This window comes from Eupeodes corollae, chromosome 3 (assembly GCF_945859685.1).
Source record: "Eupeodes corollae chromosome 3, idEupCoro1.1, whole genome shotgun sequence".
Taxonomy (NCBI): Eukaryota; Metazoa; Arthropoda; class Insecta; order Diptera; family Syrphidae; genus Eupeodes; species Eupeodes corollae.
The window spans coordinates 82,540,919-82,557,647 of NC_079149.1; the positions used below are offsets into that span (position 1 = coordinate 82,540,919).

The 16,729-nt window shown below is 35.3% G+C and overlaps 1 protein-coding gene across 3 annotated transcripts in view; it reads left to right on the forward strand.

The window, feature by feature from the left end:
- LOC129949581 (polycomb protein Sfmbt) overlaps window positions 1-16,729 on the forward strand; it is a 31,086-nt gene that overhangs the window by 4,567 nt on the left and 9,790 nt on the right. For 2 of the 3 annotated variants that reach the window (XM_056061131.1, XM_056061130.1), the window contains exons 2-3: window positions 7,115-7,274; window positions 7,633-8,212. In XM_056061131.1, coding sequence (XP_055917106.1) covers window positions 7,131-7,274; window positions 7,633-8,212 — 724 coding nt within the window. In that variant the 5' untranslated portion in view covers window positions 7,115-7,130. Of the gene's footprint in view, window positions 1-7,114; window positions 7,275-7,632; window positions 8,213-16,729 lie in introns of those variants that run through there. The other variant, XM_056061132.1, reaches the window with a different exon arrangement.

Sequence of the window (16,729 nt, forward strand, 5' to 3'; positions counted from 1 at the left end):
CGCATTTTTGTATATACAAGCATTAGTAATTTCTCTTAATTGTTGTTAAATAAATAAAACAATTGTAGTTTTGGAATTGCAAAAGAGGACTTTATAATGATATTATAAACAATAAATTTGCATGACGGTTGTTGTTCTACATACATAATGTACATATATACATTCAATATTAAAATTTGTTGTAACAATTGAAACTTTTGGGCGTAGGAACATTGGTATATTCGACAGGCAACGACTTTTGTATAGTTCTTGCACAAAGCACTAATCCAAATTAGTTTTGGAAACAAACAAATATTTTTAAAGCCAAGTTATGTTCCCTGTGGATAAAATGAAGTCTTTACTTCCTTCTCTTGGACCAAATTGGATTTATTACTGTAGCCGATTTACAAAAATATCAGACATTGGACAAACATTTTGATATTATTGTTTTATCTCCGGCGGCAAAAAATTATAACACAAAAAGTGACAATAAAAATAAACATCACAAAAAAGGTGGCTGTTTATTAACAATACATTTTTTGCAAATTTTAAAATTTTTTCATAGAGAAAAACCAAGTTTAATAACATTTTCAAGCTATTAAACAAGCATTATCTATCGTTGAATTCATTTTGACATTTCAGTCATAGTATAATATACTCAACGAACTTATACTGAAAACGATTGAACGAGACGATAGTGATAAAGTTACGTGAAGCAAATTATTGACGATATCGTTAATGATAATCGTTTTGACGATTATCGTTTCGGAAATTACGGAATGACTTCACAGCTTTTTTTGTAATGTAAAACACTTTGTTTCTATTGTTTTTTTCTTCAGGCAAGCTTAGCATATGTTTCAATTATTTTACTATAAGTAGCAAGAAATAATTTAATTTGGAATTGCTGTATTATTTTAAGTTAAAAAAAGGCAACCTTCGTTTATAAATACTATTTTTCATCAATGGTAAAAAAGTTTTTTTACAGTGTTACCATAATTCAGCATTTTTAAGTTTGACAAATAAAATGAGAATGCTCAGGAATCAGATATTTATGGTTAATATGTTTATCTCAATTTGTAAAACATTAATAAAGCCATATTTATAAGGGAAATCCACATACAGTCGTGGTCATACAATTAAGCCATCAATATATAGCAAAATATTTTGTTAAAAATGAAGAAACTTAACACAATGATAAATTAATTTATTTATGCAAAATATACATTTAGTCACTAGAAGTTCAGATGATATTTTATTTTAAACAAATATCTTTGAAATACTTATTACAGTAATGATATGTTGTTTTAATCGATTTTGGAAGTGGACACGAAATTAAGCCATCTGCAATGAAGTACGTTTATAAATAACTCACCCTATTGACGGCAACTTTTTTACCTTCTATGCAGCTAGTATTTAGTTGAATATCCTTTCTGTTTTATTACTTCTGTGCATCTTTTTGTACCTACATTCAAGCAATGAACACTGGGCAGGACTTATTTTTGACCACTCTTCTTTAACAATGTTCCAAAGAGAAGACTTATTCGTAACTTGACTAACTTAATTGAATTTATGTCCAAAGTTTTGTCAGCCCTTGAGAATGGCAAAGAAGTTGATGTTGTATACACTGATTATAGCAAATAATAAATAAATAAATTGGGTGGCGCGACAGTCCGTTGAGAACCAAGGCCTAAACAACTCTCAACCATTCCTGTGTGCGAGTAATATTGTCAGGAATGTAGGGGACCTACAGTTTATATGCCGACTCCGAACGGCTAATTTTGAGAAAACACTTTTTCATGACAATAGTTACTCTTGGAGAATTTGTCAATTCCTCGCAAGAGGCAGTACCCGTAAAAAGACTTTAGATGGCATAGGCAGGGATCGAACCCAAGACCTCTAGCATGACAGTCCAACGCACTAACCATCATGCCACGGGTATTACAGCAAAGCCTTTGATAAAATATCCCATAACATAATTTATTTTAAACTAAGAGCTCTAGGCTTTCCATCTATATTTATAAACTGGATAAGCTCCTATCTTGCGAATAGAACTTATAGAATCCTTTTCCGTAACTCAGTCTCCAGTCCTATACATGCAACTTCTGGAGTCCCACAAGGTAGTCACCTTGGCCCCCTTCTCTTCGTCTTATCTGTTAACGATGTCTGTCTTAAATTAAAAAACTCAGATATCCTAATGTTTGCGGATGATAAGAAAATTTTTAAGGTTATCTCTACTCCATCTGATTCCTTACTTTTACAAAATGATCTTAATATCTTTTTTGTTTGGTGCATGCATAATTTCCTAGAGTTAAATGTAGGTAAATGTAAACAAATGACCTTTTCGCGCAAACAAATCCCATCTCATAGAGTATACTACTTCCTTAATGACGCCGTCAACGTAGTCGATTCTATTAGAGATCTTGGTATTATGTGTGCCAAGCACCTGAATTTCCATTCCCATTTTGACCAAATTATTAATAAAGCTAATAGATCTCTCGGTTTTATTAAGAGATGGTCAAAATTGTTAGTTCTTGTACATTAAAGAGCTTTTATGTGGGCCTTAGACATGAATTAATGTTTAAAACTGATAACAAGAACTGCAAAAAAAAAAAAATGTTAAGCTAGTGTTAAGTTAAGCTTTTTTTATGATACCCCATAGATTTTCTATGGTTCAGATCCGGGCTTTAAGCAGGCCACTCCAGGACTTGGATTGAATTCAAACCAAGATTTAACGACCCGAGAGCAATGCTTCTGGTCGTTGTCGTGTTGAAATATCCAGGCTAAGGGTAAATTGTCAGCATAATCCCTATTTAAATGACTGTCCAAAATATCCTTGTACATTTCTCCTGTCATATTTCCATGAATTTGCACCAATGGACCAACTCCTGATGATGTAAAACATCCCCAAACCATCACGGAAAACCCTCCATGTTTTTTTTGTGTATTTCGGTCCAATTCTTTCAATTGAGGACCCTCGTATACTGTCTTCCGTCACTGCCAAAAAGTTGAACTTGGATTCGTCGCTCCACACGACCAAATTTGAAATTTGAACTTTCATAAAGGTGTTCTTTAGCAAACCTCATTCTTCGAGCAATATTTTTTTTTGACAGGTTGGGCTTATGTCTAGCTATTCGTCCATTCATTTTTTTTTCTTGAAGTCGCTTTCAAATGGTTCTTGCTGATAATTGTACATCATAGCTCTCCACCATTTGGGCTCTTAATTGAACGGATGTTAAAAATGTATCCACTTTAGAAAGCCTAACTAATATTCTGTCCTCAGCCGGAGTCGTATTTCGTGGCTTTTTTCGAGGTAGGTTCTCAAAGGTTTGGTGTTCTTTAAAATATTGAACTGCGTTCCTAGCTTTACCTCTACCAAAACCTAGTAATTTGCTTACTTTCATAACATTTTTGTACTTTTTGAAGCATTTGACAGTAATTTTTCTTTCACTTGGAGTAGAGGTTTTATTTTTTCACATAACTACATACATTTCCTTTATAATAAAACAGTTTTAATACATTTTGATAAAATATCTACATGGAATAATATAAAAGTACCTGTTTCAAATGTGATGGCTTCATTATGTGACCACCTGCGACTTAACGACAAATAAAGCGCTTTAGCAAAATATCTGAACCTTAGGTGACATACGGTTTTCTTATTGAGCTAATGTTAGTTGTTAACTGTTAAATAAAAACGGACACAAAGTGATACAGGAAAGCTTTATTAAAGAGAATAGGGTAAATTCGATTTGTGGCTTAATTGTATGGCCACGACTGTATGTACATACATATTACTACAGTCCGGGACGGACCTGGGCAGTTCGTCGTTGTATCTTCTCCTCCGCTCTAAATCCATACGGGACCAAAAATCACTCCAAGAATTTTTCTCTCGAAGCATTTTAGACGTTCTCATCTTTGTTGGACAGGGTCCAGGCCTTAGCGCCATAAATGAGAACCGATGATGAGTTCCTTATAGATGGTGATTTTAGATGCTTGCGATAGGACTTTACTGCTCATTTGCTTTCTAAGTCCAAAGAAGCAGCAATTTGCAAGAGTTATTCTCCGTGTGAATTTATAGCGGTAGCCTAGGTAAACAAAGTTCTTAACTACCTCAAAGTTATAGCTATCCATGGTGTCCACATATGTTAGTCAAAATTATTATATCAAATGTAGTGTGTTCCGAATAACATGTCCATTGTGCCTAGGGTTAGAAACGAGCAATAGAAATGCATCCCTTAGCAATTGCTACTATTCAAGCAATTGTATGAGTTGGAAATGATTCAAAAATAAGGACTTTACATTTTTTTTTTGCGAATCGACGATAAGGGACGTTCAACATGGTTTTTTTTTTTGTGCAACTGCCTTAGAGGCGAAATTCGAAGGAGGTTCTTTTTTACTTTGTGATTTTTAATAAAAAATTGATTCATGGAAAATGGTAACGATACTCGCAAAAGGACGATAAAGTAATACGTAATAAGTAAAATCGCTAAGACCGACCGATGGAGCGATCTTTTTTATCATTAATTCCAATCATACATGAATACATCAAACACATTTACCGTAACACTATTCTAATTCTATCAGAAAGATGGACAAAACTTGTAGCTAACGACGCTTTTTATTTGTATAAAGAACTACGGAGAACTTAGTTACACACCTAGAACTTAACTAAACTCTTGTTTGCACAAAATGGAATTGCTTCGAAATTTTAGTTTTTATTCAATTTCGCACTAAAACAGCATTTTACAAATTTTCTTTTATTTTTTTTTCATAATTTTATGTTATCATCTTCTAAAACATGCCATTAGACGCACTTTATCCAAATCTCAATTTTAATCAAGTTTTCGAATATTGTAATGCATTTAAATTATTTCAAATGCAGAATATAAACTATTTCCTACTTTTTTATAGAAATAAAGCAACGGATTTATAGATTTTTTTAAAATTAATATTTTGAGTGTTTTGTTATTTTTGTAATTTTTTTTTAAATTTTTTTTTTATTAAACTTTTTATATTATACAATTGTCTTAAATTAAACTTATAATTAAATATTAAATGGTAACACATTTTATTGGCACTTAGGGGGCCTAACTCTATACATTGTTTGTTTTGATAAATTAAAGAATAAACAAAAAATATTAATGTTGTCAGATAAAAATATAAATGAGAAATTTATAAATCCTCGGGGTGTTAGCCACGGTGGTAAGCTGACTTCGTGAATATCTCCTTCTTCGATGGTGGGCTCGAGTTCACAGATATCTGGGTTCAAGGTGACGTTGCTGGGATTTCATCCTTCTGATTAGCTCGATTTGGTAGTTGTCCAGTCCTCCCGTGATCTTCATGGATGTTTGGAACAGATACTTGTCCAAGGAAATTATTTTGGCTTCTTCGTAGACTATTTTGTTGCTTAAGTGTCTCTGCTTCTGGTAGTTAAAGCAAAGTCCAGTGCATCTCCGTAGGATTTTACTTTCGAAGACGAGAAGTTCCTTCATTGCTAACTCTGAAGTTGTGAACCACACCGGGAAGCTGTAGGCGATGATGGGACGTAACAAGTGCTTGTACATTAGCAATTTTGTTGGCTGGCTGATACCCGTTCTTCTTTTGAGGAGCGAGTTAAGGCGGTGCACTGCCAAATTAGCCTGTCTTAGTACAGCTCTCGAGTGGGGGTTGAATTTCAACAACTCGAAGTGAATACCCAGATATTTGGCGTTTCTGGTATCACTGATCCATCTGGGAGTCAGATTGCAATGCTTCTGCACCTTGTTGCTGATCGACCTCTTCCGTTGCTGAACCTTCGGAAACAGACTCGTTCCGACTTCGTGGTGATGATTTGTATTCCCCATTTCTTATAAGAGTTAAACAGTCTGCTAAAATGGGACTCTATCTTCCTGGCTGCAATAATGGGAGACTTCGATGAAGTGTATGTGAGCGAGTCATCGGCGAAAAGAAGACTGTCACATTCGCTGGATGCGGGTTGGTCACTGGTCAGCAAGCTGAAGAGGAACGGTCCAAGTTTAGAGCCTTGAGCTACTCCTGCTCTTATGATTTTCACTGAATATTTGTTTTTTCCCAAATGTACAAAAAAGTTCATGAAATAGAGAAATGAAAACAAGATTTTAATTAGAACGGATGGGAAACGAAGTAGGTTTAATTTGTGTGTGAGTGGTTTGATCCAAACGCTGTCAAACGCCTTTTCGACGTCCAGGCTACGGAAACATGATGACGGTTGAGTGCGGCTGCAGTGTCGTGTTGAAATTTAACCAGCGGGTAAAGTGCTTTTCCCGAAAGCCAAACTGGAAGTCCGGGATCAGGTTGTTCTCGGAGCTGAAAGTTTTTAGTTTTCTAAGAATGACCTCTCCTAGAATCTTGCTGATGTTGTTGAGGAGGGAGACGGGTCTGTAATTATTTATCTGGTTCCTTGCTCCTTTCTTAGAGATTGCCACAATTTTGGCCGTTTTCCATCGTTGCGGGAAGTATCAGTTGTTGAGGCAGGTGTTTAGAATGATGGTCAGGAATATGACGAACACGCTGGACAGTCTCTTCAGGATGAAGTTGGAGACTCCATCGGGTCCCGCGGACTTCATAGGTTTTAAATATTTTGTTGAATCTTCTTTTGCTTTAATAAGAGCCTCAATTCTGCGCGGCATACTGTCAATGCATGATTTGACTGTTTCCTGCATTTGTGGGTGGTGATTCCACATGTGAATTACTCTTTCAATAACTGACCGCATCTTTTGCTAGTTCCCTCTTCATCAGCTCCCACACATTTTCAATTAGGCTAATATCAGGGCTGTTTCCCGGTCAGTCCAACAGAGGGATGTTTTCTTCCCTCAAATAAGTTTTTATAAACCGGGCTATGTGGCATGAGCTCCATCATGCATACGAACAGTTCTCCATTCTAATAATTATACAAATTCTGCAGGGCGTCTAATAATATGGCCAGGGACTGTATGCGCTTGAGCGCTGGCATTAAATCTTAGGGCAGTCATTATAAGTGATACTATTTTGCCAATTAAATGTATATTATGACTAGATTAAAAATAATAGTTCTTATCTTATACATCTACATAAAATATACATCAAAATTATTAAAATCATATTAACATTTGCTATTTGCTTTATATTTTATTTATAGAATTAATTTAAAAGTAATGAATCCTTCTGAATTAAGAATGATGTGGATGAGTCAATATAACCCAGACCGGCTTTCGCTTGAAGATGGTACTTCCTACTTCAGTCATCCTTCAGTTGGACTTTCTGTTATGGAAGATATTTCCCAACAAGACAATACAATGGTAAACAAAAATTAATTTTTTAAATAACGAAAATAAGATCAAAAAAAAAAGAGAAAAAACAACTATTGTAAGCGCTTTTATATAGTTTATTTATTTAAAATTAAAAAGCATACCCCACACAAGTTTTTTTTTGATTTTTTTTTTCTTTTATTCAAAATTTTGTATACATAATTTGATTTATTTACTTTTTGATTTCTTTTATGTCCTACATGTTCCTTCCCTTTACAATGAATACAACTTTAAAAAACGCATACAAAAATACGTTGTTCATAAACAAACAAATTTGCGTGTTTTGATGCATTTCTGTATAATACCTGTATCAACTTTCACTGTGTAAAAAACAATGTACATCATAAAGGATATGAATCCAATGATGAGCGTTGTTGGCGGAGAATATAATGGTCAAGGAACAACATCCCCTGTTGTTACATCCGCTACACTACGGGTACAACCAACAACGGCCTTAATAGCCGCTCCAAATGCCAATGATTTATATGGAATATCTCAAGTAGGTGGCATCCATCAAATATTACAGCAATCTTCTGCATTCCAAGGATATCCAGAAATGATTGACCAAGATGAGAGCATTGAGCACCCCAGTACACATTATGTTACTCAGGTTTTCGATCCAATAGGCGAGAGTAGGGACGATGATGAAATTGCTGGACTAACCAGTAAACAAGAAATTATTAATATTGATGATTTTGTCATGATGACCGACAGCAACTCATTTGATGGTACTGAACACATTATTGGAGTAGGAGATATCAAATCTGAGCCGACAGATAAGGGAGCAATAGCTCCACATAAGTCAAGAAATCAAAGAAAATCTCGCAAAATTGAACCAGTCAGTCGGCCAGGATTGGTGTTAAAAACACCAATTGCTTACAAAGGAAATATAGATCCATCCGTTATACCAATACAAAAGGATGGCATGGGTAGGTTCTTTCAAACATGTTTCTTTTTTTTGTACCTTATACATACTTTTATTTTCCAATTGCATAGTTTTAAATTAGGTTATAAGTTTAAATTGGTATGCATTTAAATTAATTTATTTTTCTGGAAACACATTTATAAATACTAATGTTTTTTTTATTGTTTTATTAATACATCATCATCTCTTTTTGCAATATGGAGGGTTTTTTACTTAACCTACATAAATTCCTGACTATTACAATTTAATGATTTCGTTTAGCTATTATTTAAATTAGATAACTTATTAAGAAATCAATTTTGATTGGATGAAGGAACTGCTGCCTAAAATAATTAGGGGTGATTATACAAAAGTTGGGTAACTTTTGAGGATTTTTTGTTTACGATAGTTATTTAATCCAACTTCTACAAATTCGGGTGTATATGAAAGTTAATCTTTTTAATATATTGCTCCCAATCGGTCCAGTCACTTTTTAGAGTACATTGTATGATATTTGAAAATTTTAGAATTTCAGACTTTTGACATTTAAAGTAACGTTATTCAAATATCTTTTACAACTTTCATATAGTTTTACCACATATTTCTAAGTAATCAACAAACAATATAAACAAAATCTAAAAATATTCATCTTAAAAGTACTAATGATCATTAAATGAAGAACAATAACTATATACCTGACACAGACTGACGCCATAGGACTGACGGAAAAGACGAAATTTGAGATTATAATCAAAACTAATGTTTTTTATTGGAATTTCGAATATAAACAAACTACATTTTAACAAATCAAAGTATAATATGAATAAATAAAATTAAACTTTAGATTAACAAAAAAATAACGACTGCCATGTTGACTGGCTTAGTACGGGTATAGACAACAAACATAACCCAAACTCTGGTACAGTGATGGTGGCCGTCAAATGGTGCGACCCGAAACTAACTTTTTTACCAACATTAAAATTTAAAGTGAGATTTGACGTTGAGTCGGTGATATTTCGCACGAATTTTAAATTTAAATAACACACAACGGACTGACGAATAAAACTGAACACAAAATTTCTTATTTTTTTTTTAATAAAGTGGAGAACACTGCATTATAAAAGATGTAGTACATATTAAACTATATAAACGGTGATTTTTTAAGAGCTTGAGAACTTAAAAAAAAAAAAAACGCATACAATTTGCAAAATCTTATCGATTCTTTATTTGAAACGTTAGATTGGTCCATGACACTTACTTTTTGAAGATAATTTCATTTAAATGTTGACCGCGGCTGCGTCTTAGGTGGTCCATTCGGAAAGTCCAATTTTGGGTAACTTTTTCGAGCATTTCGGCCGGAAATGCCCGAATTTCTTCGGAAATGTTGTCTTCCAAAGCTGGAATAGTTGCTGGCTTATTTGTGTAGACTTTAGACTTGACGTAGCTCCACAAAAAATAATATAAAGGCGTCAAATCGCATGATCTTGGTGGCCAACTTACCGGTCCATTCCTTGAGATGAATTGTTCTCCGAAGTTTTCCCTCAAAATGGCCATAGAATCGCGAGCTGTGTGGCATGTAGCGCCATCTTGTTGAAACCACATGTCAACCAAGTTCAGTTCTTCCATTTTTGGCAACAAAAAGTTTGTTAGCATTGAACGATAGCGATCGCCATTCACCGTAACGTTGCGTCCAACATCATCTTTGAAAAAATACGGTCCAATGATTCCACAAGCGTACAAACCACACCAAACAGTGCATTTTTCGGGATGCATGGGCAGTTCTTGAACGGCTTCTGGTTGCTCTTCACTCCAAATGCGGCAATTTTGCTTATTTACGTAGCCATTCAACCAGAAATGAGCCTCATCGCTGAACAAAATTTGTCGATAAAAAAGCGGATTTTCTGCCAACTTTTCTAGGGCCCATTCACTGAAAATTCGACGTTGTGGCAGATCGTTCGGCTTCAGTTCTTGCACGAGCTGTATTTTATACGGTTTTACACCAAGATCTTTGCGTAAAATCTTCCATGTGGTCGAATAACACAAACCCAATTGCTGCGAACGGCGACGAATCGACATTTCACGGTCTTCAGCAACACGCTCAGAAACAGACGCAATATTCTCTTCTGTACGCACTGTACGCATTCGTGTGGTTGGTTTAATGTCACAATCGCATTAATTGTTTGCTCACTTGGTCGATTTTGTAGATCATAAATCGGACTTAAAGCGCGAAACACATTTCGAACCGAACACTGATTTTGGTAATAAAATTCAATGATTTGCAAGCGTTGCTCGTTAGTAAGTCTATTCATGATGAAATGTCAAAGCATACTGAGCATCTTTCTCTTTGACACCATGTCTGAAATCCCGCGTGATCTGTCAAATACTAATGCATGAAAATCCTAACCTCAAAAAAATCACCCTTTACATCACAGATTGTAGTAAATTGATAAGTTTTCTCATATCAATGATAATTTTTACTAGACAGCTACTTAATATCCCTGAGCAGACAAAGTATAAGCTCTACAATTGGAGTAATAACAGGACACTGCCTCATAGGAAGATATGCTCTGAGGCTAGGGGTCTACACAAATCACTTCTGTATAAGCTGCATGGACGTGGAGGAAGAGTAAACGGTCCAACACCTTTTATGAACATGTCCAGCACTCTCCATTAGAAGGAATAACTTTCTCGGTAATCCCTTCTTCGATAATACCAGTGAACTGGCAACGATTGACACAAAATGTCTCTCTACCTTCATTAAAAGTACAAAATGGTTTGTTTAAGTTCATGACTCTCCCATGAGTAACCTCATTAGTGGTATCACAATGGACCCTTGAGGTCTAGGTGAGTCAATGACATCTGGACAGCCACTCCAACCTAACCTAACCTACTTAATTGTTGGTTTTCCGGGTTGTGACATGCCCAAGAACTGAGGTTTTAAGAACTATTTGTGTTTTTTTAATAACTTGTATTCAAAATGAATAACTGCAATTGAGTGACCAAATAAAGGTCTTTCCATTGCTTTAAAATAAATTGTAATCTCAATAAAATACAATAAGACTGTATATATTGGTTGATAACTTCAAGTTACCCAACTTTTGTATAATCACCCTTATATATTTCTTCCGAGTGACTGTGTGGGAATCATTAGCAAAAGTTTTATATGTAAAGAAATAAATAGATTCCACCCCATGGAATGTTTTAGGTTAAATTCATAACTCTTACAAAAAATAGGAAACTTTAATTTGCAATTAACTTATTAAAAATACACATGAAGCCTTAGGTCAAATTAATAATAATCCGACAAGACAATCCTGTGACAATTTATGAACTACCGCAAAGCGCCGTACATCATAATGATAAAAGGTCTTCACCTATCAAAACTTAAATGTCTGTAAAATAAAAACTAAACTAACCGTAATTAACTAGATCCATGTTTTTCGTTTAAACCTTAACTTAGGTTTGGCTAACTTTCAAAGTCGGCTATAAATGAGCTTAGGTGTTTTAAACAAGTTTAATTTTTAAGTCGTACTACATTTATGGAAATAAGATCATAACTGTCATAAATAAAAATGTGCACATATGTTTATATAGTTAACGTCTTTTTAATAAGAAGATTAACACTATACAAATATTGAACGCTATGATAATGTGTGCCTGTTTTTGGAAAATCAAATCTTAAATTATGTAAACAAAATTAGAGATATTTCAGCGCCCCTCCGATTGCGCTCGTTCCAAACAAAATATGTATTTTAAAATACACAATCCAAATTCAAAAATATAGTGGTGGGGGTATTTCAATTGTGAAATTATAACATTAAGGTTTTCCCGGTTGTTCATTTACGACTAATATTTTTGCAATACTTGAATGTGTACGGAAATAATACATAATCCCAAATATTTAGAACAATAGAAGAGCCTATTATTAATGTTTTACTTTTATAGTTCGCTTAGATTTTGTTTTTATTGGTTGTTATTATTTTTAATATTTTTTATTTCAACTGCATTTTCCTACATAAATAAATACAGTTGTGTTCATAAAAATAGCAGTGCTCTTCAAATAAAACAAAAAGTCCTTCAATATCAACGTTATAAAATATTTCAATAAACTTTTAATAACAAATCAAAATATTTTACTCATAATAACTGAAATTAAGTACTATTGATTATTTACCGTTAGCTTTGTCACAGTAAAAACCGTTTTTTAAATATATGGCTGTTCATAAAAGTAGCAGTGCATGACAAAGTACTAGATCTATTACGTAATAAGTAAAAAAAAAACTGTAATAAGTTAGCCCACAATTAGTACGTTGTTGCATAACCATTGTTTTTTATGATGCTTCGCATCTACGTGGCATCGAGTCCACTAAAACCTGACACCTCTCGACTGGTATTGCGTTCCAAGAATCACGCACTGCTTCCAACATTTTTTTCAATTTCTTGGGTTTTGCTTTATGAACTGCGTTCTTAACATCCCCCCAAAAATATTCGATGGGCCTAAGGTCGGGGGATTGATCGGGCCACTCCATAACGGATAACTTCTTCTGCTCAAACCATGATTTTGTATCACGTATGCTTTTGGTCATAGTCTTGTTGGTATACCCAAACCAACGGCATTTCCTCTTCAGCATAGGGTAACATAACCTCCTTGAGAATTTTTCACCATGCTTCACCGTTTTATAGTGTACCGTGGATCGATTGCTGCATTTTAGGGTCTTGTCACATATTCCCGACGACCCTTGGACCCAAAACGGACGACTTTGCTTTCACCGCTCCACAGAACATTCCTCCACTTCTCTTTTGCCCAATCCTCTATGCGCTTTAACAAACTCCATTCTCTTTGCCACATGGCTTTTCGTCAAGAATGGTGCGTGGACTTCGGGCTGGTAACTTCGCTTATAAAAGACGTCTTCGTATTGTGAAAGCGCTAACAGACAGTTGAAGCTCATTTCTTATTTTCCTAGAGCCTATGGATGGGTTCCGTTTTGCTAACTTAACAATTTTTCTTTTAGTTCTCTCAGTAGTCATCCTGTTTGTCCTCGCGTTTTCGGTTTATTTTGCCATTTTAAGGCGTTACTTACCATGTTTGCTGAGCAGCCTAGGATGTCTTAAATATTTTGGTAGATTTGTCCCTCCAAACGCAGTTTTCAAATTTCTTCGTCTTGACCATCCCATTGTTTATTTTTGAGCTTATATTTATTAATATTATACTAGTATGTTACAAATACTTAATTATAAAATCAAAAGCACTGCATAAAGAACACTCTATATCCAGAGAGTTTGAAATAACGTGTGTTCACCGGGAAAAATAGAGTACAACTTTAAGCTAAAAGTCTCTTATATGAAAACGAAAGACCGTTAGATGCAAATAACATGTTAATTTTTTTTTGTAAAAATGTTCGTTATTAAAATAATTGACAATCTAATAAAATTTTACCAGCACTGCTATTTTTATGAACACAACTGTAAAAATAAATTACGTGGCGCAACAGTCCGTAGAAAACCAGGGAATAGTTACTTACAACTTTTCCTTCATACATTTTAATATTAAATCGCAACAAAATAGCTACAAAACTACAAGTAGCTCCTTATTGTCCAGTTACATACCATGCGTAAATCTGGTATAAGACCAACGTCATAAATACTTGGAAAAAAATTGATCTACGGGATTAAATTAGCTCTTTCTGTCCAAAGAAAAGACTTGAAATAAATAAATTAGGTGATGCAGTGCAACAGTCCGTTGAGAACCAGTGCCTAGTTGCTAACAATACTCAACCATTCATTTCTGGACATGAACGTTCGGTGGTGTAGGTCAGAAACTTGGATTATTAAATTGGCCAACAATAAGTAACCAAGAAATCAGAAATTCCGGTATTTAACCTTCTAACGCAAGGTTTCCTTCTAAAATGATAAAGCTACTAATGTTAGGCTAGGTTAAAATGGCTGTCCGTGATGGAGTACGACACCCAATGCTGTTGCACTTACATCAACGAAACTTAGCTTCAGAAACCAACTACAAAATCTCTGTACAAGCATCTAAATTTTGAGTACAACTCTCATCTTTAGGCTGGTGCTTCAGTAAATTATGGAAACCTCTAGGACAGTGTTCAAAGAACAGTTTAAACGATTTTTTTTCGGTCACGTTTTTATCTCGACTCTAATTAAACAATTTAATTATTAGAGAGTGTGTGGTCCTTCGAGCAGGTTTACCATGTTGGAGACGGACAACATTCCGGGCCAGTTTTGCGATTTGATGAGGGGTTTGAACACTAAATAGTTCATACATTTTTTCGTGACAATAAAATCACTAACTTAACTAGTCATTCTAACATCGTGGGAATGTTTCTCGCCTCAACCTTTTTAACCGTTATTTTAATGAACTATGCTTTATTTTTTTTTTATTATAAGCACACACTCAAGGGAATATTACTACCCTTATTATGCAGAGGCACAGTGGAGCACTAGGAAAAGGAGAGAGGGTTTAAGAGGAGATGTCAGTGCACATTGGTTTTGAATTCCTGAATATTGCAATGACTAGGAAAGACAGAGTGTGGTAAGACATTCCACATTCGCGTAGTACGGCTAAAGAACGAATCTCTGTTTTTGATAGTACGGCTGAGGTTGGACTCGAGGGTATACTGATGAGCATTCCTAGATGCGCGAGTATTACGGTTGAATTGTTTAAGGGGAGGATTGCAGCTGGCTATTTCACTAGAGCATAAACCGTTAAAATAACGGTAAAAAAGAGTGAGACAATGAACCTTACGACGATGTTCAAGCGAAGTAAATGAACTTTTGATGATATTATCACCTATCAATTTAAATGCCCTACGTTCAATACTATCCAAGAGGCTTAAGTAAGTTGCAGGAGCACCAGCCCAGATATGGGAGTTAACTCAAGCTTTGGACGTATATAAGTCTTGTAGATAACAGCCAGATCAGAAGGTGTGAAACATTTCTTGCTTCGTCTAAGAAAACCTAAACACCTTGCGGCATTCTCTGCGACATCGCGTATTTGATCGTTCCACAAGAAGTGGTTGGTGATACACATACCGAGAATATCGAGATGTTCACTCTCCTCGATGCAAGTGCCATCCATGGATAATGGAAAGGGGTGTATATCTCGCTTTAGCGATACAAGACAGCATTGGGTTTTCTTGGGTGGTGTAATTTCTGGCTTATATTGTTGTTTTATTTTAGGACCACTTGTTAATTGTAATGTGAAATTATGTATTGCTTTGCTAAATTATTGTTTTTTTTGTTGTTTCTTTAATAAACTATTTTTTTTAACTGTATGTAAAGTTTGGTGAAAAAAAAACTGCTCCACGACACGATTAACAAAAAATTAAAAGAAAAAAGACGAGCACAGACACAATGGAGACGCACAACACAGGGGCAACCTTCCCCATCAAAGGTTTACTGACTACACTAGAATAATAGATGAAATGCATTCCTCCCCTAATACGAGGGGCGTTCAATATATTCTCGGTATCGATATGAAGGAAAATGCGAATTCAATTTAAATTGTTTTTATTTTTCAATATAATCTCCCCTAACATCAATGCATTTGTTACATTGTGATAAGCTTTTTTAAACCCTCAAAAAAATAAGTTTCCTCTTTCCCTGCAAAATACCTATTTATTGCCGACTTGAGTTTTTCATCATCCGAAAATCTTTTTTCCACGAAGACATTTTTCAAATCTGGAAACAGGAAGTAATCACTAGGGGCAAGGTCTGGACTATAGGGTGGATGTTGAATTTCTTCAAAACCATAATCTCGCACAGCAGCCTTGGAAACTCGCGCCGTGTAAACAGGAGCGTTGTCATGAAGAAGCAACACACCCGCTGCGAGTTTACCCCGTCTTTTCTTTTAAATTTCCTCCCGCAAATTATGCAAAGTGGAAGCGTAGGATTTGGCGTTGATGGTTTCACCTTTTTTTTGTACTCAATGAGTAAGATTCCCTTTGAGTCCCAAAAAACTGTGGCCATGAGCTTCCCGGCAGACGGAGTGACTTTGAACTTCTTGGGGGTCTGTTCCTTTTTTATGCCACTGCATAGACTCTTGTTTGCTTTCAGGGTCATAGTGGTGAACCCATGTTTTGTCCCCAGTAACAATCCGATTCATAACACCGTCCGCGTTCTCATTACACATCTCCAAAAGCTGAGGCGCTGTGAGCATTCGTGGCACCCACCTTGCACTGACCTTTGAAAGGTTAAGATGGTCATGAAGGATGGTGTAAATGGTACCAGTCGAAAGCTTGGTGATCTCTGCCATCATTTTCACCTTTATTCGAGCATCCTCGAGAACAAGTTTTTCGACTTCTTTGATGCTTTCTCCCGTACAAGCACTAGCCGGGGCGCCGGAGCGGGGGTCGTCTTCAATGCTCTCTCTGCCTCTCTTGAACTCACTTGACCACTTTTGCACAGTTGATAATGAAGGTGCGGAACCCTGGTAAACTGCCACCATTTCTTCATGAATAGTTTTTTGACTTTTTCCTTGCTTAGTGAGAAATTTAATTACAGCGCGGTGCTCAATTTTCAC